The 24,077-nt window shown below is 35.8% G+C and overlaps 1 protein-coding gene across 6 annotated transcripts in view; it reads left to right on the plus strand.

Annotated features, from left to right (window-relative positions):
* LOC150101365 (serine/threonine-protein phosphatase 2A 56 kDa regulatory subunit gamma isoform-like) overlaps positions 1-24,077 on the plus strand; it is a 430,932-nt gene that overhangs the window by 10,316 nt on the left and 396,539 nt on the right. For 4 of the 6 annotated variants that reach the window (XM_090400219.1, XM_090400225.1, XM_090400223.1 and 1 more), the window contains exon 2: positions 18,181-18,251. The exons of the other annotated variants lie outside the window; for them this stretch is intronic. In XM_090400219.1, the coding sequence (XP_090256345.1) occupies positions 18,198-18,251 (54 nt within the window). In that variant the 5' untranslated portion in view covers positions 18,181-18,197. The remainder of the gene's footprint in view (positions 1-18,180; positions 18,252-24,077) is intronic. 6 annotated transcript variants of the gene reach the window in all.

Raw genomic sequence — 24,077 nt, forward strand, 5'->3', positions numbered from 1 at the left:
CATGAGTAGGCATATTTAAATAAATTCTAAACTCACGTAAAATACTATTTTATTAGTATAATTTTTGCCTAAGTATCAAAGGCATCTTCATTACTTAAAACAGGCACATTAATCGAAAACGCACTAATCATCATCATCATCATCATCATCAAATTCCTGCCATGTACCCTCAAGGGGTGTACAGGATATAATAGTACTACATGAAAAAAATTACATCATTATTAATTTCCTATCTACAATTTTCCTCCAAATCAGCCTGTTGCTTGTCAACACTCCAACATTATCAGATCTAATATTTCTATCGTCTAAAGCACTTTGTACCGTATCAATCCACCTATATCTTGGTCTTCCTCTGGGTCGTTTTGCTGCCAACCTGGCAGAGAACACTTGTTTTGCTAATCTTTCCTCGCCCATTCTGTTTAAGTGACCATACCACCTGAGATTAGCTCTGCTAACGCATTCCTGGATGCTGACAATGCCAAGTTCTTTCCTAATATCCTCGTTTTTAATATGATACTGCCATTGATGCCATCTGTTCACGCCTATAATCTTTCTCAGGACTCTCATATCTGTGGTCTCTAGTCTTTGGTCAAGTGTTTTACTTCTGACCCAGCTCTCAGATCCATAAGTTAAAACTGGTTTGAACACTGTCTTGTATACAGCTAATTTAGTGTTCCGACTAATTTCTCTCTTATTCCATATGAATTTATTCAATTGACTTCCCACCATACCAGCTTTGCTGATTCTGTTTATTTCTATATTTAATTTACCATCTTCACTAAAAATCGTGCCTAAATAGCTGAAATGTTTTACTTGTTCCACAGGTTCTCCATTCACAACATAGTTGACCTTTTCAATGATTCTGCCTATTTTCATTATCTTTGTCTTTTTATTGCTGACCTTCATACCATATCTATTACAACAGCTATTCAATTTAGTCAGAGAAGCTTGCAGACTTGTAGCGGATTTATTTAGAAGTATAACATCATCTGCATAAAGCAAAGTGCTGACATTAACATTTCCAATTTTGATATCATGTTTAATACCACTTTCCTTCATAATGTGATCCATATAGATAATGAATAACAGAGGGGATAATGTACATCCTTGTCTCACACCAGATTTAACATTAAACCATCTTCCCGTACTTCCTTCAACTCTAACTGCTGACTTACAACTCAAATAAAGACTAAGTATTGCTTGATATAATGCCCCATTGACACCATATAACTGCAGCGTATTGAATAGCTTCTCTCTTGGCACCTTGTCATATGCCTTTTCCAGATCGACAAAACTTAAATACAGATCTTTGTTATATTCCCATGCTTTCTCGACTATTTGTCGTAAAGTGAAGATCTGATCCTGACAGCCTCTATTTGGCCTGAATCCAGCTTGTTCTTCACCAAGCTTTTCTTCCACAATTCTTCTCAACCGTTTCTCAAGTATACTTGCATAGATCTTGCCAGGAACACTCAGTAGGGAAATACCTCTGTACTTCTCACATTCAGTTTTATTTCCCTTTTTATATATGGGTACTATGAGAGCTCTACTCCAATCATCGGGAATTTGTCCCTCTGTCCAGGCTTTCTGAACTATGCAGTGCAGCCACCGTAAGACTCTTATACCACCATACTCCAGCATTTCTGGTCGAATATCATCTACTCCTGCTGCCTTTACACATTTCAAGCCTTTGATGGCTTTTTCTACTTCAAGTATGGATATGTATTCCTGACTGCATGCCTGGTCAATGTTTTTTACCACTGTGCTATCATCACTGCTTGTTTCATTTAGCAGTTTTTCAAAGTAATTACTCCATACTTCAAGGATATCTTTTTCTCCCGTTTTCATGTCACCTTTATCATCTCTAATTCCTTTTATAGCACTCTTTCCTCCATTCTTAAGCTTCTTCAACAACCTCCAGAATATTTTGCCACCTTCTTGATATTTATTTTCTATATTCTTCCCAAAGTCCTCCCATGACCTTTGTTTAGCTAGTTTTACACAGTGTTTAGCATTCTTGCATTTGTCTCTATATTCTCTAAGAGCACAAGCTGACTTATTTGACAGGAACTTTTGGTATGCTTTCTTCTTTTCCTTCACTGCCTCCTTAACTTCCTGTGTCCACCAGGGAGTTCTGATTTTTTTATCCTTACAGACAACCTTACCACATGCCTCTCTGGCAGAATCAATCAATGTTTTCTTCAGAGTTTGCCACTGAATCTCCAAGGTTTGATTCCTGTTCTCAAACTCTTTCATTTTTTCTTCAATAATCTTTGTGTATTTTAGTCTACAGCTCACATCTGAGAGCTGCTCGACTTTTATTCGCTTTAAAACTTTCTTACATGTTATTCTTTTCAATATGAAATTCAATTTTATCCTGCTCAAGACTAAATAGTGATCACTTCCAATTTCAAATCCTCTGTACACTCTGGTGTCCTGCACCAGGGAGAAAACATCACTATCAACAATAACATAGTCAATGAGACTTTTCTTATTCCTAGCCTCTTCTCTCCATGTGAATTTGTGCACATTTTTATGTTGGAACATGGTGTTAGTAATAACCAGGCCATGTCCTGAGCAGAAATCCAACAGATATTTGCCGTTATTATTAGCTTTGCTCTTTTCTCCAAATTTTCCCAAAATATTTTTGTATGTCTCACAATCATTTCCTACTCTGCTATTTAGATCCCCAACAAGGACCAACTTTTCATTTTTCATTGTGTCAGTTGCTTTTTCTAAAGCCTCAAAAAATTCCTCCACTTCTACCTTAGTAGAACCTTCTGTGGGACCATAGGCACAAATAAGTCTCATTGTCCAGTTCCCCATTCTCATATTTGCCCACATTACTCTGCTTGAGACTGACTGCCATTCAAGAAGATTAGCCTCGTATTTTGTGTTGAATACTATGGCTACTCCTTCTTTTCCTTGATTGTGATTGCCTGAATATAACATTTTGTATTTATTGCTCAGAAAGATCTCACCAGTTTTGGTCTTTTTTGTTTCAGTCACTCCTATTATGTCTATCTGGTACTTATCTAATTCCTCAGCTAGCTCCATTTTTTTTCCATTCAGACTTCTTACGTTGATAGTACCGATCTTTAACTTTGGTGATGTTGAGTTGGGGTTTATTTTCAAATTTGTTCCAGTAGCTGACTTTTCGCTGTTCGGCCTGGTTCCCTGGCGAAAACAACGGGGGGGCCTTGTTTAACCGGGCGATGCCCCAGCCGGCATGAAATTTTGTCATGTTGTACCATCATTCTATATTTTGGTTTAACCAATAAGAATACAAGTTGGTCGGCTAAATCCCTAATCGAATATAATAACCTATGGGAAAAAGTTCGTTCGTCAAATTTCTTTCTTGAACCTTAATTTTTTTATAAAAAAATTAAGGTATATTTCAGGGCCTAGTTAAAAGAAAACCATGAAGCTGAAAGCAAATAAAACATATTCAGAACATAAATTTTATTATTTTACTTCTTAACAAAGAATTGAGCGAATGTAGTTTGGCCGGCATTTTGTTTCTTTTTTATCATACAACCGACAGTATGGCCCTATTGCCTCTTCTGCAAATTTTACTGCTTCTCTCTCTTCATCAAGGTCAGCCTCTAAGCATTGCTGCTTAAAAGCTTTGATTGTACGAAAAATATTTTCAAATTGTTTCTGTGAAGTCTCTTTTGGCTGACGATCAGTTGTTAAATTTTCTTCATATTCTTCGGGATCTTCCTGCTATGCATCTAAATTTGGCAGGTCAGAATCACTCAATTCTTCAGAATGAGATTTAATTAACTCTTGGACGTTATCATTGTCAATCTCATCAAAACCCAGTTTATGTCCGATGTTGGCAATTTCCTCAACAACATTATCCATTTCATTTGAAAAGTTTCCAAAATCTTTTGCACAATGTGGAAGAATGTGCTTCTAAACGGCTTGCATATTGGTAGCAGTAATTCCATTCCAATATTGATGAATATTTTCAATATCAGATTTAACATTAAATTTCTTCCAGAATTCTACTAATGTTATAGAATTCTCACCAGATGTTGCTTCTATTGCCTGTTTAAATGTTCTTCTTAATTCACTAATCGAGGGATTACTGTATTTTGACACCTTTTGAAATTGCTAGTTATTGTTTGATTATCTTTTTACATGTACTGAAGATGCCTTTGATACTTAGGTGAAAATTATACTAATAAAATAATATTTTATTACTTTATTTGAGTATTATAATTTATGTAAACAAAATTAGAATGTTGATAAGAAACTAGTTTTTTCAATACGTGTTTGGGTAAAAGGAAGAATGATTATTAAAGTCGTTTAATGAATGCCAGTAGTAGGGAAGTGAAAGCAAAAGAAATGATTGGATTACTGAATAATTACTTTGGACGTGTATCATCTTGGTGTAACCATGTCAGTTGCTAATGTGACAGACTGATGTGAGAAAAGGCAGGTGAACTGTGCTCTGATACTTAATGTTATAAAATATCAATCCAAATATGGCCATAGGATATGGGGCTATATGTGTTGAGAATGTTGTCATTGACTCTGATTGAGCTGTTTAAAAAAATAATGTACTATAAGTTTGCTGATAACATTTCATGAGTGGGAGTCGTAAAAAAATGCAAAGAAATTATATTCTTGGTTTAACTCTTTATCCAAGCATAAGCAAACAATATTTGCATGTAAAATATCTTCATGACTGGGCTACTCATATATAGAGGCTAATAACTTCATGTCAGTTGCATTAGTATCCCATAATGCTAAGCACACACCCTTTCAGATGTGTATAATGCTCTGCATTATGGAAGGGTTACTACCTTGACTAGTTTCAACCTTTATTGAGATCTCATCAGTAGGAGCAGACCCAGAAGAGATACCAAGGTTGAAGTAATACAGAAGTCATATATTCCCCATATACAAGTAGTCAAAAGTTGTCGCACCTCATTATTAAAATACTCTGGATTAGAGATAATGTTGAAAGTTTTTCATATGAAAAAAAAAGTTATTTTTAAAGCACAGTGTTAAAAAAAATCAACTGCTATTATCGATCTATCCATTGTTTTGTGGTTGGCATTTCATCCTTATCCATTGTTTAATAGCTAGAACACTATCATATTATATTGTCACTAGAGGCCACAACGAGCGTTCAGTCAGCATGATTAAAAAAAAATTTAGTTTTGCACGTGTGTTGCTATAAGCTGATGATGATTTATGGTGTTAATGGTGCAATACACCTTACCTTGTGTACTGTGCTAGTACACAAGGTAAGATAATCACAAACATCCATGCTTACAGTGCTATTTAAGCCTGCAACCTGCTAGTTGGAGAATGGGTATACTACTTAATCAGCCAGGCTGGCAATTTCAGCTGAACATTTTCCTGAACTGGCAAAGGTAGTAAATATAATAATAAAACTCTAATGAAACCTTAATTTAAGAAACTGATATTAATGAACACAGTGTTGTCTTAGACTCATTGATTGAAGAATACAATTTTTGTATTCAATCAATCATGCATTCTTCATTTTGAAGAATACAAGATTTTGAGAAACATGATCTTGCACTGAAATGTGCTTTCCAATCACATCTAGTTGATGTCTTTAGTGCACCTGAAAATTTATACAGGAGCTGCTTGAGCTCTTCAGAAGACTATTCTGATATTTTTATTTGACAGTAAGAAAGATCCCATTGAAATATGGAAGAATGCTGTCTAATATCAAAAGAATGTATCACAGTACTTATCATTTGCTATCTTGTTTTGGCACAACCTGCTATTGTGAATTAACGTTCTTACACATGTTCAAATTAAGATGTACATGAAATTACAAGTGCGAACACTCACCTGGAAGACCATCTAAAGCTAAAGACAATTCTGCAACCAAATATCTGCTTCTTATTCAGCAATATGCAGTCTTAAATAAGTCATTATGTACTACTAATTAAATAAACTAATGTGAAGCTTGTATTCTTAGAATATAATAAAATAAAGTGTTTTATTAACTGTTGAGCTGTTCAATTTGTAGATCTCCATTCTTGAATTATTGATTTTTTTTTTTTTTTTTTGTAAATAAAACGCTTTTGAGAGGTTATCGATATTCATACTGTATGCATGTGACCTCTTTTATAATTTTAGCAAAATTTATTATATACAAGTGTGTGGTCTTATGAGGAATCCCTGAAGTGATATACAGCCTTATAATGCCTAAAGGTTCCCCACCCATGTTCTAGGCAAACAATAATGATTGTCATCTTTATGTCGTCAAGTTTGAGGTTCACTTTTTGGGATTTAAAGATAACAAACTACTTGTTAATGTGACAAATAGTTTATCTTTGTTGTTCTTGATGTTATTCTTGTTTATGATGTTTTCTGCTAGAGCCACATCTGGACTACTATTATGAATGGATTTGTTGCCTTGGTTTCTTGAAAATGCTATAGAGGATCCAGGGCAAAGTCACAGAAATGTTGTCTGTGAAGTGCTGAATGAGGATGGATTGAAAGTATTTGAATTACAACTTGAGGAAAGAAAGGGATATGATAGAAACATAAGTTACTAAAGTGGTTTATAGATAAATGCAAAAGAAATTCATTAGTATGTGAGAAGTAGAGAGAGAGAGAGGATAGCGACCCTAGGAAGTATGAATGTGGTTAGCCAAGGATAGAGAACTAGATTTTTTGCTTGCTGAGTGGTGAATGAGTGGAAAGGATTATCAGATATAATGCATTTTCAGTGAAGGAGAGCAAGAAAAAGTATCAGTTCATTGTGTGGATAATGGTTGTGTAGGTCCCAGGGAGTCTTTGGGCTCCATGGAGATACCCACTGCTGATGATAATGACATTTTGGCATTATTTGAGAAATTGTATACATTTTTTTGGTCTTTCAATAAGTTACTTAGATAACATAAATGAAGAAAGAAGAGCAGGTTTAGATAGATGGAAAAGAAATGAGACCATGTTAATGGAATGAGAGAGAGGGGGGGGGGCAATCAGGTAGTGAGCAGGGAATTATATATATATATATATATATATATATATAAACCACTTTAATGTTTGACCATTGTTTTATAAACTATGTTTTACCAATTTTAACAGTTTTTATATGCTTTATTTATTTATATATATATATATATATAGAGAGAGAGAGAGAGAGAGAGAGAGAGACAAGCTAAATTACATTTCACAAAGTATGCCGAAGAGACAATGAATTGATCAATGGTTATTTTACTGGCTTGACCTCTAGTGAAAATAAAATAAAATTACAATAAATAAATAAAAAATAACTGCATCAAAGCTATATTTTCTATTTAAGACAATATCAGAGAAACATTCTTTCATATAGATAGTTTTGTTACAGTTAAAATGATGTCCTAATTTAACATGACATATGGTCTTATTAACATACTTATGGTCTTATTTATAATTAATGCTTAGTGAGAAAGGTTAAGTGGGTAGAATGTGTGCCTTCCATATTCTTGGGATTTTTAGACCATCATTATTGTTAAGATTAGGGTGGTTGATAAGAATCTCACAGACCTCGTTAAATTTACGTTCATACCAAAAAAATTGCAAAATATTTAAAAATAACAGGAGTAATTAACTCTATATTTAAACCAAACCTAGTTCAAAAACAAACCAGGCTAAAAGTATACAATACATTAGCCCTACCGGTCTTAATGTATGGAAGCGAAATCTGGACAAAAAGACAAACAAAGATTAACAACAGCAGAAATGAAGTTTATGAGAAAAACTGCAAAGTATACCCTATTTGATCACAAAAGAAACAAAGATATTATGAAAGAATTAAACCAAGAACCAGTAATTGAAAAAATTAAAAAAATATAAACATAGTTGGATGGAACACGTTCAAAGAATGAAAACAGAAAGATTACCAAAACAAGCCTTAAAGTACAAGCCATTAGGAAAAAGAAAACCAGGACATCCTCTTAAACGATTCAACGATGACTTCTAAGGCCGGAACAGGCCATACTAGGCCCAAATCCTTGATACGTATGATGATGATGATGACGACCATGTTTTGGTTTGATGTAAACAACAGGTACTTTTCCAGTCAATTCTGTGTTCAGGGCATGATCAGAAAGACCAGCTTGACCATAGTTATTATATTTAATGTAATTAAAAGAAACACGTATTAACCACAGTGAAAATTATTTAATTGTAAATATTTCATCCTAAGTATTTTAGGACATCATTGGTACAGTAGTTATTTAAAACAATAATAGGAATAACATACAGTTAGGGCGCATGATTACAATAGAATCTCATTAAACGTGCGTAACGTGTTACAGAAGTAAAAAAAAAAAATAATAATAAATTTACATAGATCTTTATATAAACATGAACGTTTATACAAAGAAAGTTCTGAAGCCCTACTACACAGACCAAACTTAAACTGCAACGATGTTCTTACTATTCCTAAAGTATGGGAAATTGTCATACAAAATTGTGTTAAATAATAATTATTATTATTTTATTTTATTTTATTTTTATTTTTTTAAAATATTTTTTATTATTATTATTTTTTTATTTCTGTAACACGTTACGCACGTTTAATGAGATTCTATTGTAATCATGCGCCCTAACTGTATGTTATTCCTATTATTGTTTTAAACTACTGTACTGATGATGTCCTAAGATACTTAGGATGAAATATTTACAATTAAATAATTTTCACTGTGGTTAATACGCGTTTCTTTTAATTATGATCACACCACAGGTTTCGTTATTTAAAATATATATATGTAATAAATTTTTTAACTTGGGGATATTGTTTATTAGGATAACCAAGTAATTTTATAAACTTGGTTATTTTAACTCCTAATCCCAAGTATGCAAACAATTAAGTTTGTGCCTGAAACAAAGTTCAAGTCTAAAGATGTTACGACACCAGGGCAACTCATTGTAAAGGTGAGTAAAGCTCTGACCACTATTCTTAGTATTTTCCCATAATGTAAAGCACATGTCACTAGAAGATGTATACTGCAATGCATTATGGGTGGGGTCACTACCCAGACCGGTTTCAACCCTTTTTTTTTTTTGAGGTCTCCTCAGTGAGTAGCTAGACCCTATTTAGTATTTAGGGTCTAGCTACTCACTGAGGAGACCTCAAAAAAGGTTGAAACCAGTCTGGGTAGTGACCCCACCCATAATGCATTGCAGTATACATCTTCTAGTGAGATGTGCTTTACATTATGGGAAACTACTAAGAATAGTGGTCAGAGCTTTACTCACCTTTACAATGAGTTGCCCTGGTGTTATAACATCTTTAGACTTGAACTTTGTTTCAGGTGCAAACTTAATTGTTTGCATACTTGGGATTAGGAGTTAAAATAACAAAGTTTATAAAATTACTTGGTTATCCTAATATATATATTTAATGTTTTGTTTATGTTCCTTTTTTCTGATAGGAATTGTGCATCCTATTTCCCCTATATAGGGAAAATTACAGGTGCAATGAATACGGTATACTCCAGAGTGGGTCAGCAGAGGGAATGGATCCTTGGATGAGCATATAAAAGCCAGAACAGTCAATGAGTTTAAGGAGTGGTATGATAGACTTTGTGTTTCCTAGGAGGGACCTCCTGCGACGAGTCTTGATAGGTCTAAAGGTGGTTTTAAGGTTGTATTTCTTTAGTGTTCTGTTTATTTTGTCTGATATCCTTTTAATGTATGGAATGGTTACAGTTTTATTGTCGTCTAGTTTATTTTTGGTTTTAAGTGAGGTCTTGTATAGATAGTATTTTGGCTGTAACCATTTTTTAGGAAGGTATTGCTGATAACTTATTGATATAAAGGTCGAAACGTTGGGAAATTAAAATAGTTATTTATAACATCATTGTTGAGTCCATAATTTGCGTTAAAAAAATGGAGGAGGATATTAATAGGAACATGAAACTGTTATATGGAATAAAGAATAGAAAAAGTAACAACACTGAGGAAAACAGATTTTTAAAAACATGGAGATGGAAATGTGACCACTGGAAGAGAGGATGCTATGTCAACATAATCTGTTAGATTATGTGTGTTCTGACATGTTTATAATTAATTTTATTATAAATTAATTTATAATTTCTCATAATTATAATATTGAGAAGTGTTCCAAAAGTATTGCCTCCATTGTGATAGCTCACACACCCAAAGAAGTATCAGTGAAATAAAGAAGTGTGAAGTCTATACTTTATTTTAATACAATATTTCTTAGCAAAATTTCACTTCGTTTCAATGCATTTTCCTCATGACACGTCATGCTTTCTAAAGCCATCGTAGTATAACTTAGGATTATTTTTCAGACTGATTTGTGGAACAACTAAATCAAGCTTTGAGTATAGTTAAAATTTTATTTTGTCTATATGCAAGGTGCATCCAGAAACTTAAGTTTCAATTGTTTTGTAAATGAAGTGAAATGGCATTTTCAATATTACTTTGTCACAAGTTCATGTATGCTGTCAGCTATTTTTCCATGTTTGCTCCCTACAGTGAGACATTTGTCATATCGAGGTACTAGTTTTGAGTCAAACGTCAAAGTTGTCTGCAATGAAGGTAACACAGAGGATTGCTGCAATACTGAGAAGTATGCTGACCTGCAGAGATAAGAGAGTAATCATTCCATTGTATAAGACCCTGATCAGACCATGTTTAGACTATTGTTCTCAGATTTGGTCCCCAGGGGATAAATTAACTGTGGAAAGGGTACAGAGGCAGATAACAACGATGGTTTCAGGATTGTGCAATGTTAGAGGATCGGCTGAGGGAATGTGGACTGCAGAGTTTGGTAAATAGAAGGAGAGGTGATATGATTGAGACTTTTAAACTGTTGAGAGGTGGTTACAGGGTTGACACTGGGGAGTTCTTTTGCTTGGTTGAACAGCGGGAAGGAGTGATGACAAGGGGCCATCCTTGGAAGTTACGAAAGGAAGCTGTGAGCAAGAGGGTGAGGAGTGGTTTCTTTGCATGGAGGGTGGTTGAACCATGGAATGCATTGCCTGATAGTGGTGAGAGCGAGAATGGTCAATGAGTTTAAGGAGTGGTATGATAGACTTTGTGTTTCCTAGGAAGGACCTCCCGCGATGAGTCTTTTGACTCCACGGAGGCCTGAATAATAATAATCAGTGTTTTGACCCAGTCTTTCGTGGTTGTCTTCACTCCGTCATCACTGTTGGATTGTTGAGTTAAAAATCTCTTCAAGTGAAGAAAAAGATGTAAATCACTGAGTGCAAGATCAGGACTAAAAATGGGTGTTGGAAGACTTCCTGATTGAATTGTTTGTGCAGTAGTCACTTCTTCATGCATTGTTGTGAATTAAAACTGCTTTAGAGCTGAGGATGCCTTGTCTTTTTTCTCACTGTAAACACTGCATTTATTGTTGTTTCTTAAGGCACATAATCAATGATCAAAATAATGTATCTGTTTCGGAATGATCTTCCTGGTGGAAAGCATCTTCATGAATTTCTGTCTTTGGTGATCCTCAAATATGCACCATTGCCTTGATTGCTGCTTAATCTTTTGTATCATATGATAAATCCTGTTTCATCTCCTGTCACACTGTGGTTCAAAAATTCATCACCTTCATCATGATGCTGATAAGTGTTTTGTTTTGTGATTGTCTGCGAGCAGTTTTGCCACCCATCTTGCACACAATTTTTGACACTGTACATTTTCATGATGATTTGGTATATGCAAGAAATGTACTCAACTTCTCATTCACCTGGTAAAGTAGATTGACAGTGAATGCCAGTTTAGTTGCAAAAGTGCATTTGTTCTCCCTTCACTGAATATCCTATGCCACCTTGCCATTTGCAATTATTTTTACCATACGTGCTTCACTAACAGTCAGTAAATTTCAGCCAGATGAACATTTTTTGGAGTTAAAAAATTCTTTCACTGATTGTATCTTGCAACCTGCAGTAGTTTTGATTTTCTTACTCATTTTATGACATGACGGTGAGCTTATAAATTCAGACTGAGAACTGATGACACTTCTTGATTTTTGCAACATCACTGTGCAGGCACATACCCCCCCCCCCCTCTTCAAATTACCACTGACATGTATGATTGAAACTTATTTGTTTCTGGTTGTGCCTCACATATTCAAATCTGTTTTTAAAGCCAGTTGTGCTCTAAAATCTATATATGTGAGAATTTCATCTTCCTAGCTGCACAAGAAGTGGAGAAATATTTAATCTGTTGTCCACATATGCTTTTTTAATTCTCCTTTTTATCATGCAACCTACTTATCTCATTTAGTACAAGTGAATTATTGTGCACATTGTAATAACAGTGAATTTTTTTTTTGGGGGGATGGGGACAAATAAAACATGATAAATCTGATAATGCTCAAATTCTGTTCATGTGTGTAATTGTTTGTAACCAAATAAGAATCATTATTGTCCTTTTGTAAAGTATGGAATAAATATAAAAACACCTGTTATCAAGCCATTTTATTATCTAGTTTCCCACAACTCTGGACAGTTTATATTATTTAATGATTAAGAAGTTAGTTAATGTAGTTCATACTGAGGAATATTAACATAGTTGTTTCCATTGGAAGTACATAGTTTAAATTGGTATGTGTGTATTTTTTTCCTGTAGCTACAACTGTAGATTAAAATATAGTTGTACCTGCAGGGAAAACACATACATGTGTGCGTGCACACACACACACACACTGATTCTGCACCCTTATCACAGAGTGTAAAGGTGTATTTTATGTTTCAGAACTAACAATGATTCCAGTAAACATGTCTGGAAACCTTGCATTTCTAAGATATAGCATTTCATGGTTACAACCTGCAGTGCAGATAAAAAGCAAAATATTAAGAAGAAATATAAATCACTTTTGCCACCAAGGATGGCAAAATATAACTCTTTTGCCACCCTTGCAGCCTTGCATGCTCTAAAGTTCTTGGCTGGTATGTAACAGCAGTGCATATACTGTATGCTCACTAAGTTCCTCCAGTTCATCACCATTTCCCTCACAGGGATAGAATACGCCAATGATTTCAAATGGTCTAGAAATACATATCCACAAGATTTAGTTCAGGTCACTTAAATCTTCTGGATTTGTATCCATAGGACCTAGAAGGCCATGGAATTGGTCCATCTTTCAGGAAACCTTTGATCAAGATACCTTTTGGGCCTCAGCCTCACAACTGAAGTGTAGCACAGCTCTGTTATGCATGAACTACATGATTTTTCTTCATGCCAATGAGACATTGAGCACATCCTGGAAGAAATTTTCTACCAGATTTTATGAGTTGTCATGGAACAAAGGTCTTGTAAAGCCTTTTTCTCAAAACATACAGCCCTGTTCATCTTTCTCTCTGGAAAGATACCCACCCATTCATTGATTAATAATTGTTGATGTCTTGACTGCATAATTGTGTATGGATTTTGATTGGCCTATATATTTTTGTTCTAGTAATAATGGAAATTATTCCCTGGAGTAAACTTTGCTTTATCTGTGAAAAACATGACAAATCCCAAGTACAGTGTTATAGAAACAGCTTACAAAATGCTAATCATAGTGAAGATTGTCTGGTAACAGTGCTTGAAATGGTATAAGTAAAGGCAGTTTTCATGCATGACCTTCCATATAACTGTTTGGATTCTATTCCATTGCAAATCTACATGTAGTGTGGGAATTCCCTGCCATTAGACATGGTGCAGAAATGCCATGTTCACAAAAATGGTGATGAAGATAAGTGAATGTTTGAGAGTGGTGAGTTTGATGGTCAGGAAAGCCTACTGATAAAGCTGGCATGCTTCATTCGATAATAAAAGTGCATATTGGTAAACAAATTCGGTAAATTCAATTCACTCTCTGTTGCAAAACAAACAGCATTACTGACAAAAATACTGTTTGTGGTAGTAGATTGTGTGTAATTGATGAATTGTGGCATTGTGTATAGATGGAGATTTATGTAGTGTGGACAGTAGGTTGTGAAGAGTGGTGTCCTGACATGATGAGTCCTTGGACTTGTCACATGATAGTTAAAACCACTCTGCCACTTGCTCATGGCTGGTCTGTTAGATTGAATGCAATTCTAGGTATGTCTTGTGATTCTGGTTGTTTGCAATTATGTGATTCATTGAGTTGAATATCTTTTGCTTTTCATGTTGTCACTGTTCATGCTGCAATTACAAAGGGCTGCATCTTACAAATGCATGGTTTCCAGATCCAAGTTTATTGGGACATTTTTATTAGGTTGAGGTGGGTTTAGGATTTGGAATTTAATTTGTGTGTGTGTAAATGAATTATTAAAAGAGCTGGGTGTTAGGGCTTAAGTGCTGGGAAAAAAAATCATGATAAAAAGTTTAATGGAATGAAACAGTACTAGGAAACAGTCAAAAGTAATATTTAATGCTTCCAATATTTCGTCTGTTACAGGGACATTACCAGGGAGTACAAAAATGAGATTTGTAACACACACACACAGGCTGCACAAAACTAATTAAAACATGGATAAACGACCAGAGTCCTAACTAGGTGAGTTGCCCCCTCTAATGACACCCGTCGGTGGCCTAGGATATAAACTGAGATTTCAAAGTATTCCAAGGAATAAAACTTCAAAAAAATCCCATTTTACCTCCTAGGCCGCTGACAGGTATCCATAGAGGGCACCTCACCTAGATAGGACTCTAGTCTTTCATCCATTTGTTTTAATTAGTTTTGTGCTGCCTTTGTGTGTGTTACAAATATCATTTAGTACTCCGTGATGATGTCTCTGTAACTGAGTTGAAATATTGGAAGCATTAAATATTACTTTTGTTTTCTTGTGCTATTTCACTCCATTAAATTTTTCTCATGAAATAATTCATGAGAAAAAAGTTTTGAGGCTTGTTCCCTGACATGTAGCGTCAATCAGAACATGCTTTTGCAAACATCTGTACTTTAATCAGGATTCGAAACCTCCTTTGTGGTAAACTTAAAAATTGGATACAAATTAGCATTTACATGAAATAGCATTCAGTTGACATCATCTGAAAACTCAGACCTGTTGTATACATCAAAAGCAATGAATCTGTTATAACCATGTGTAATAGCAACATAGCCGATTTTTATATATATATATAACATAACAACACACACACAGGGTGGCCATAATTAAATAGGATGTGTTCAGAGCCCTGTAGCGAAATATGTATTGGATGAAATTCAACCAAACTTGGTAAGTACACTCTGGAACATGAGGTTTTGATTTACAGAAAAAAAACAATGTACAAAATTCTGCCGCCAGTGGACAATTGTTGCTAGAATTGCGTGATATTTGCATAATTTCACTGTTTCTGCTGATGAGTTGGTGGATATAAAGAAGAACAAAATGGATTTGCATCATTATGATAAGACAGAAGTGCTATGGATCTCACCTAATGGGAACATGTGTTGCTAGTCAAGCTTTATTATCAACAACGCGGTAATGCTAATGCCGCACTTCGAGAATTTTGGCATTTGAAGGATAGGAGAAAAGGTTCAATGACAGTAACAAATCTTAGAAAAATGATTTTAAGATTTGAAAATACTGGATCTTTAGCATTTTGCCAGGATGAGGGTGCAAACAGCAGTTTATTGTGGAACAGCAGTTGCAACTTCGTCAACAAGTTGACAAAGTTGCAACTGTTGTTGTGGAACACTGAATGAATAATGCACAAGGGTCCAGCAGTGCTCGGGCAGTATCAAGGCAACTGGATGTGCCATACTCAACTGTGTGAAAGATTCTGCATTAAATGCTGAGGTTTCCCCCCCCCCCCCCACACACACACATGATCTCCCATATTCAAGCTTTGCTTCATGGTGATGTGGAAACAAGACTGTTTGCCCTGATGTTTGTAGCTCGAATGGAGGGGGATGATGCATGTCCATAGAAGATCTTGATGAGTGATGAAGCGCATATTTATCGAAACAGTAGTGTACCAATAAAATGCAGCCCAAATGAGGCAACATTAGTTGCTGCACTTGGGCTGTGAATAAACTGATGTGTTCCATCAGATCCCCCTTTACACTCACTGAAAGTCACATTATGGTGTGGTTTCAGTGTATCGTTTATTATTGGTCTGTACTTTTTTGAAGAACTTCACCTGACAGGACATTGACTTGTATAATCTCTGCTATATTCTGCAACTGCAGCAGCAAAGATGCATTGACTCTACCATATTGATGCAGGATGGAGCACCACTTCACATTGGATTGCCAGTATAGCAAATGTTACAAAAACACTTCACAGAACATGGAGTGGTTAGTCATGCATTTTCCACAGCATTGCTACCTCATTCACCTGATTTCAACACCTGTGACCTTTGGTTGTTCTCCATCTGAAACGTTGGTGTATGAAGGACATATTCCTGATTTAGCAACTTTGAAAGGCAGAATAACGCAACTTGCGAGGCAAATCAATGCATGTCTGTTGCATTTTTGTTGTAGAAAATGTCATTCACAGAAAGCTGTTCTTAGAACATCTGAAAGGAGGACATATTGAACTACTGTAAGTTATATGAACAAGAAAATCGATTTGTTGCCTCTTCTAGCCATCACTTTAATTAATCCCAAGCAAGTGCTTATAGTGCCAAATGTCCCCTGGTAGAATTTTGTGCTATTTCTTATCTTCTGTAAATAAAAACCCAATGTTCCAGAATGTACTTACACCAAGTTTGGTTGAATTTCGTCCAATACATTTTTTGCTGCAGGGTTCTGAACACTACTTCTTTGTTTATGGCCACCCTGTATATATTTTAATGAGTTCACGTATACTCATGATTATATGTATATTTTTCTGTTGTATTTCTCCTAAAGATTTTGTTTCACTTCCTCTTATTTTAATAATATCCACATCTCCAAATAGGATCACATTTTTCTTCTATGGCTGACATACACTTGTAGTCTCTCTTGCACAAACACATCTCAGCCATACTGCTTCAGCCCCCCAAAAAATATCATACCTTTTCTGTTCCAGGCACTGCTTTGATCTTCTGCAATTACTAATACTGGAGATAAATTCCAAATCTGCAGATACTGCTGCTCTCAAATTTGGAGTGGTGCACCCCTACTCTCTTATGCTTTTGCTATCCAGAAGAGGCAATTGTTAATTGATGATCCTCCCCCCCCCCCAATGCTTTACAGATCCACTCCAGTTACTGTCTATTCTGTTGATATTTCCATGGATAGTATTCTACTGAACTGACTACCATCATTCCTCAACTTTATGAACACGAACAGCTGTTTTCAACAGTTATTTACTGTCTAACTTCAGCCTTAACTAACTTTTCTTTCATTTCATCAACCTCTTTCTTTGGAACAGCTTTCCTTACTCTTGTGTTTCCTATAGACTACATTCTGCACTCTGTTCAAGGAACACGTGCAAAATCTCTTTTTTTTTTATCTTATGCATTTGGGTATGATATATAAGAAAAAAAGAATACACTTGGTGTCATCTCAAAGCTAAGCCAAGTTACATGAAAAGCAGTGAATCTTTGTTTCACTACTTTCACACCATTCAAGACATTTGTGTTTATTAGATGGCAGCCAAATTGCATATTACAACATACAAGCACATTAAAGTAATTCTAAATGAACTATGTAATGCTGAACCAGGGTTAATTAAGTTAAAATTTAATGAGTCATTTAGTTGCCTTTTAATGTTCAGTTAGTGTTCATTCTTTTTGTTACATTTGTAATAGCCATGTACCATGACAGTATAAGAAGAATGATGCGGCACAATCACTAAATTCTATTTGAAGGAACTAGAAGTATCAAGTGATAAATTTTTGCAAAAGTACTAAAAAAAACATGAATCAGGTTATATGGTATCATCAGAATTGCAAAGTATTTATTCTAGGGTTTTATAATTATAATAGCCTTTTTAGACAATTTCATTTCCAGCAGTTTTGGGAAAATAGCAAAGTACCAGTATCAAATAAAAATCTATAGTAAATTGAGTGATAATAAAGTTGTAGAACAAGTAATCAGACTATGGTAATATTGGAATTAAAAGGAATTTTAGTGAAGCTATATTGGTCTTGAAAGGAATTTCCTCTTTCTTGTTTTTTTTTTTTTTTTTTTTATATATCAGAAATAGGAGAGATAAATACATTTTGCACAACAGAAAGGAACTTCATTTCTTGTGCTGATGAATTACTTTGCAATTCACATGATTGTTATTTTGTACTTACTTTCAGAGACTGTCTTACTGGTGATGTTCAGATGTGTTTTCTTACTCCTTGTTTTTGACAGAATAAAAGGGGACAAGGTAAGACTTTTAACAAGATTTTTACTGCTAGTGCTTCAGATGAATTATAAGGTGATGTGAAAGGCTGTATTCCTACCTGCTATCTCCCTGTTGCCAAAACACTGATTTCATATAAAGTTAAGAGCAGGCTGAAACCCTCAGATATCCATACTTGCAAGAAGGTTATGTGACTGACAATCATTTCTCTGAAATGTATGTTTATAAAGGACAAACTCTCTTATCAAATACTTTGTTTGGCATTTCCTATGTTTACACAATCACTAGAACCATGGTTGCCATTGTTCTTTTATTGGAAAGTTAACATGCCCACCACTACCATTCACTGGATTATAAAAACATGTTAGACACAGTAAAGATTTATTAAAAATATAGCAAACTATATTTTTATTGACAGTAACAATTCATCAGGGCGGAACACGCAATTTTAATGGGACAGAATACTGAGGAAATACAATTGGTAAAAGCAAGTGATGCATTCTAAGGAAGGTAATGTCAGACAAAGGATTGATCATTTTGCTAAGAAGGAGAATCGCCCAGGATACTTGAAGGTTAGAGCTGGTTAACTTGGAGGAGACATCCATGCAGCCTTTTAAGGAATGAAGACAACTGATAAGGAGCTAATATCCTAATGTCCAGTTCTCACCTTCTCATGGTGCAAGTCATAAGAAGGTTACTTGGATATTGAATGGATGAGAGTAAGCTATCAATTTGGGATTTTGCAGACCAAATTGTATTCTTATTAGCTTAAACGAAGATAAAATGATGGCACCACATGAAGGAATTTCATGCCAGCTGGGGCATTGCCCAGTTAAACAAGGGCCTTACAGTTTTCATCAAGAAACTAGGGCAGAAAGCCACTGGAACAGACTCCAAAACTACATCAGCGCAGATTCAAGTTTGGCACCATCAACTTAAAAGAAATGGAGCCTAGCAGAAGAATTGGATAAGTACCAGATTTCACCTAATATGTGTTATTGAAACAAAGAAGACAAAAACAAGTGAGGTTTGTGAGAAACAAATGCAAGATTATGATCAGAGAGATGGAGTAGCTATAATATTCAACTCTAAATTCTCTAAATTTTATGTTGCTCTATCCATGAAAGGTTATTTGCAAATCTACAGTGCATTTAGTACTATGGGCAGGCTAAGGATTATTTTTTCTCTATTTTCATCAATTTTATATATACCAGGTGATTATAAAATAAAGTCAAGTGTTCAGAGCCCTCTAGCGAGTAATGTATTGGACGAATCACACCAATATTCGGTAGACGTGGGGATTCGATTTAACGAAAAAAAAAAGTACCAAAAGTCACCAAAAGGGGAAATTTTGGTGCTGTTTACCGAGTAAAATGTATTAATTTGCGTTATCGTGTTTCTTGTGAGCGATCATGTAATAAAAGTAAAGCCTGTGAGATTTCTTATCACTCGTAGACGAACTGCTTTTCGATGCCTCTTACCTTACGTGAGTGTGCTTTGTTAGTCAAACTCTATTATCAGCAGAACAATAATGCCAGTGCTTGTCTTCATGAATTTCGGTGTATGAAAAATTTACGAAAAGGACAGATTAGTGTAACAAACTTACGAAAATTGATTTGGCAATTTTGAAACTACTGGAACTCTAGCGGTGCAGGTAGGTAGGGGACGCAAACCAATCACCAACAAGTTGAACAAGTTGCAACTACTATTGTGGAACAGGAGATGACGAATGTGCAGGGTACCAGCAGTGCACGAGCAATATCCTGGCAAACGGATATCACATACACAATGGTGTTGAAAATCCTACATCAGATGTTGAAGTTTTGCCCCTATAAAATCAGTCATCTTCAAGAATTGTACCCTGGTGATGTGACCACACGAATCGACTTATCTTTGAGATTCTTAGCACACATGGAAGTGGATGATGCATGGCGCCGTGGCAGATTTTATAGAGTGGCGAAGCGCACGTTTATTTGAACGGCGATATTAACACACGCAACTGTCACATTTGGGCTGCAACTAATTTGCACGTGTGTCTGCAGATGCCTATCCACTCGCCCAAAGTCACAGTGTGGTGCGGATTTACGGCATCTTTTATCATCGGTCCATACTTTTATGAGGAAAATCGCCAAAATAGACCAGTGACCTGTTCCGTCAATGCTAACAAGTATGCCAATATGCTACAGAACTTTGTGGTTCCACAACTGCAGCAAAGAAGATGTCTCGATTTGACCATCTTCATGCAGGATGGTGCACCACCCCACATCGGACTTCAGGTACAGCGTGTTTTGCGACAACGTTTCTCTGACAGAAGAATCATTAGTCGTGCATTTCCCATGCCATGGCCACCGAGATTGCCCAATTTCAATCCTTGTGACTTTTGGCTGCGGAGATTTCTTTAAAGCATTGTGTATCAAGGACATGTACCCAATATTCCAACTTTGAAAGATCGAATAACGTTACACGTGAGACAAATTAATTCTGATATGTTGCGAGCCACTGTGGAAAATGTCGTGCACCGTATACAGTTCCTGAAACATCAGAATGGTGGTCATATTGAACCTCATTTGTAATTAACAATAAACATCATGAAATTGATGTGTGCTGTCTCTCATTTGCCATTTAGTCATTCATTAGTCACACCTACTAAAATTAATTTGGCAGCGCCAAAATTTCCCCTTTTGGCGATTGGTACTATTTTTTTTCGTTAAATCGAATCTCCATATTCCACTGTGTACGTCTACCGAATATTGGTGTGTTTCGTCCAATACATTACTCGCTAGAGGGCTCTGACGAACACTTGACGTTATTTATAATAACCCGGTATATATATATACACACCCTCTGTCCAAGAAGAAACTGAACTTTTCAAAAATGGTAGAAACTAGTGGCGCCACCTGTTGTATCTTTTTGTTGTTGAAAGCTGCAAACCTTCATTAGTGTTGTGTCAACTGTTTATGCCATTTGTTTCATTAGAAACAGAGTTATAGTGCCAAGAATGACTGTGTGTTTTGACGAATGGTCGGAAAATGAGTTTCAAACAGAGAGCTGCGATTGACTTTTATGTTAAACTTGGTAAAAGTTTTACCGAAACGCATCAAATGCTTCAAATACGGTGATGAATGCTTATCCTGTATTCAAGTTTACAAGTGGTTTAAGCGATTTCAAAGTGGTCATGAGATGCTTGAAGATGACGAAAAGCCGAGCCGTCCAAAAACTGGACTGAGCGAAGTTAACATCCAAAAAGTGCATGATTTCATCAAAGAAAACCTGAAATCGTCTGTGAGATTGATTGAAGATGATTTGGGATTCCAAAATCAATTGTGCACAGCATTTTGACCGAGAGTTTGGGCCTTCATAAATTGACTTCGTGATTTGTTCCCCACAAATTGACCGATGACAAAAAAATGTATTGAATTGAACACTGCAAGGACCTAATTAAAACTGTTCATAAGGACTCAAACTTCCTTGAAATGATTGTTACGTTTGTGACAATCATTTCAATGTTGTGAAAAGTTGTGTTTTGAATATGAGCCCGAAACAGAGTGCTGAGTGGAGACTACCAGAAGAGAGGCGTCCGAAAAAAAAAAAAAGTCGCTTGGAGAAGTCAAAAGCCTGGCCAAATGGTCAATGATGAGTTTTATCTCAAAGTTTTGAAGCGATTGATAGCAAGAATTCATCGCACGGCATGAATATCGTGATGCAGGCAGGCTGGTCACTTTTGCATGATAATGCACCTTCTCATCGTTCGAACATTGTGAGACAGTTTTTTGAGCAAAAACCAAGTTTGTGTGTTGGATCACTCGCCGTATTCACCTGATTTGGTGAATACGGCGGTGGATACTCAACAGTATCCCAAAACCGATTATAAATTTTTTCAGTATTCTGATATGGAATCTGACTGAAGCCATAGCATGGTTCACATGGCTTCAGTCAGATTCTATATCGGACTGAAGCCATGTGAACCATGATATGGGTGTTCTGACTGAACATCATCAGCTAATTATTAATTATTTTGATTGGTAATGACAATCATGTGGCTAGCTCTATATGATAATTTCTTGCAAATAGGAAATATATGATTACTGCTGTAGGCTATTTTGAGAAAGCTTTTGGCATGTGAGGTGTATCTGGGATAGATTATTCATTTTGCTCTTCCAGCTTTACAACTTTGTTTCACTGATTGTGGACTAGAATTTTTGTCCAGTGGAATTGTTTTATATTTTTAAGGTTTTATTTATTTAGCATATGAGGGGAAATGCAAGAAATTGACCATTCGGTTAACCAGTCAATGGCAGTATCTGGGATGCAAGTTCTTGAGGCCTCCAGGGAAGGAGAGTATGGGCAGTCATCAGTGATATGCATAGCACCACACATGCAAAAGGATGACTGTGTAATTCCCTACAGATGTAATAAGTGGACATAGCTGCCTTGTCCAGTCCTAAATCAGTTTAGCTAACTCCTGAGGTGTCGAGATAGATTAATTCCTGGTTGATAGTTGGATCTGTAATCAGGTAATTATTTGTAGTTTGTTCCAGAGTCTTATCCACCAGTCCTGGGAATCATCATCTGATAATTCCACAAACCATGTGGGAGATCTGGAGACAAGGAGGTGTACCGGAGGTGAAGAAATATCTCAGTATATGGGATTTATATGTTATTTCTGATTTTTTTTATTTCTTTGGTGATGACTTCTTCTCTTCTGGAGCATGGAGGAGTGATGTGGGAAAGAACTGGTAACCATGGGAGAGTAGTATGTTGTAAGGTATCAGAGATGGTTCTCGTTATTAAGCTTTGTGTCCACAAGAGATCTGTGGTGACTTCGGCTTCAAACTGGCAAATAATACTCTGCAACAGAGAAGACAGAGCTGCTGTTCTAAAAATCAAACAATTACAACCCTAAGTTGTGCCTGTCATCTCTGTTTATGATGTTCCTGGCAGACATCTTTAACTTACTTTTTTCCAGATGTTTTCGGTAAGTTAGACTGGTCAAGTGTGTCACCAAGGTAACAAGTCTTACTTTCATGGATTAGAGTCCTGTTGCCAAAATTTATTTTTAGTTTTCTATGAGCTGTATGATTATTTAGGTGGAAAGCAGAAACGCAGTTTTATTGGGATTAGGACATAGTCCCCAGCTTTCAAAGTAATTTATAGTGAGCTCAGATCTTTACTTAGTGTTTCCTCAAGGCCTTGGTGGGTACTTGTCTTGGGTGGTGAGATAACTACGAGGGTGGTCTGAAAAGTTCTCAGCCTAACAATGAAAAAACGAATTTATAATTTCAAAATTATTTTTATTTTTCAACATAATCTCCCTTAAGCTTAAGATTAATACATTTATTCCAGCGATGCTCCAGCGCCATTATCCTGTATCTGTAGTGGTTTTCAGTAAGTTCTGCAAAATATCCCTCTACAGCTGCAATCACTCTTGATTCCAAGAAAAACACTGACCAGCGAGGAAGAGTTTTACTTTTGGGAAGAGATGGAAGTCAGCAGGAGTCAAATCTGGGGAATAGGGTGGATGTTCCAACAATTCATAGTGCAGATCCCTTAATTTTCCCATTGACAAAACACCTTTGTGGGCAGGTGCATTGTCCTGATGAAAGATGATTTTTTTTCTTCTGCAAACCATGTCTTTTCTCATTCGAATTATTTTATCTAGTCTGGTTAAAAGATCGGAATATTATTTCTCGGTTATTGTTTTACCCTTTTCAAGATAATTAATAAACAAAATGCCTTGAGCATCTCAAAACACCGATGCTTGCTTAAGGGTCAAAGCTATATAACTGAGAGGAGACTTCCACATAGCTTTCAAAGGAATGTAAATAACCGACCAGGGCTTCTGACCTAATG

The sequence above is a fragment of the Typopeltis vanoorti genome, chromosome 11 (assembly GCF_054136105.1).
Source record: "Typopeltis vanoorti isolate ZY-2024b chromosome 11, IOZ_Tvanoo_1.0, whole genome shotgun sequence".
Classification (NCBI taxonomy): Eukaryota; Metazoa; Arthropoda; class Arachnida; order Uropygi; family Thelyphonidae; genus Typopeltis; species Typopeltis vanoorti.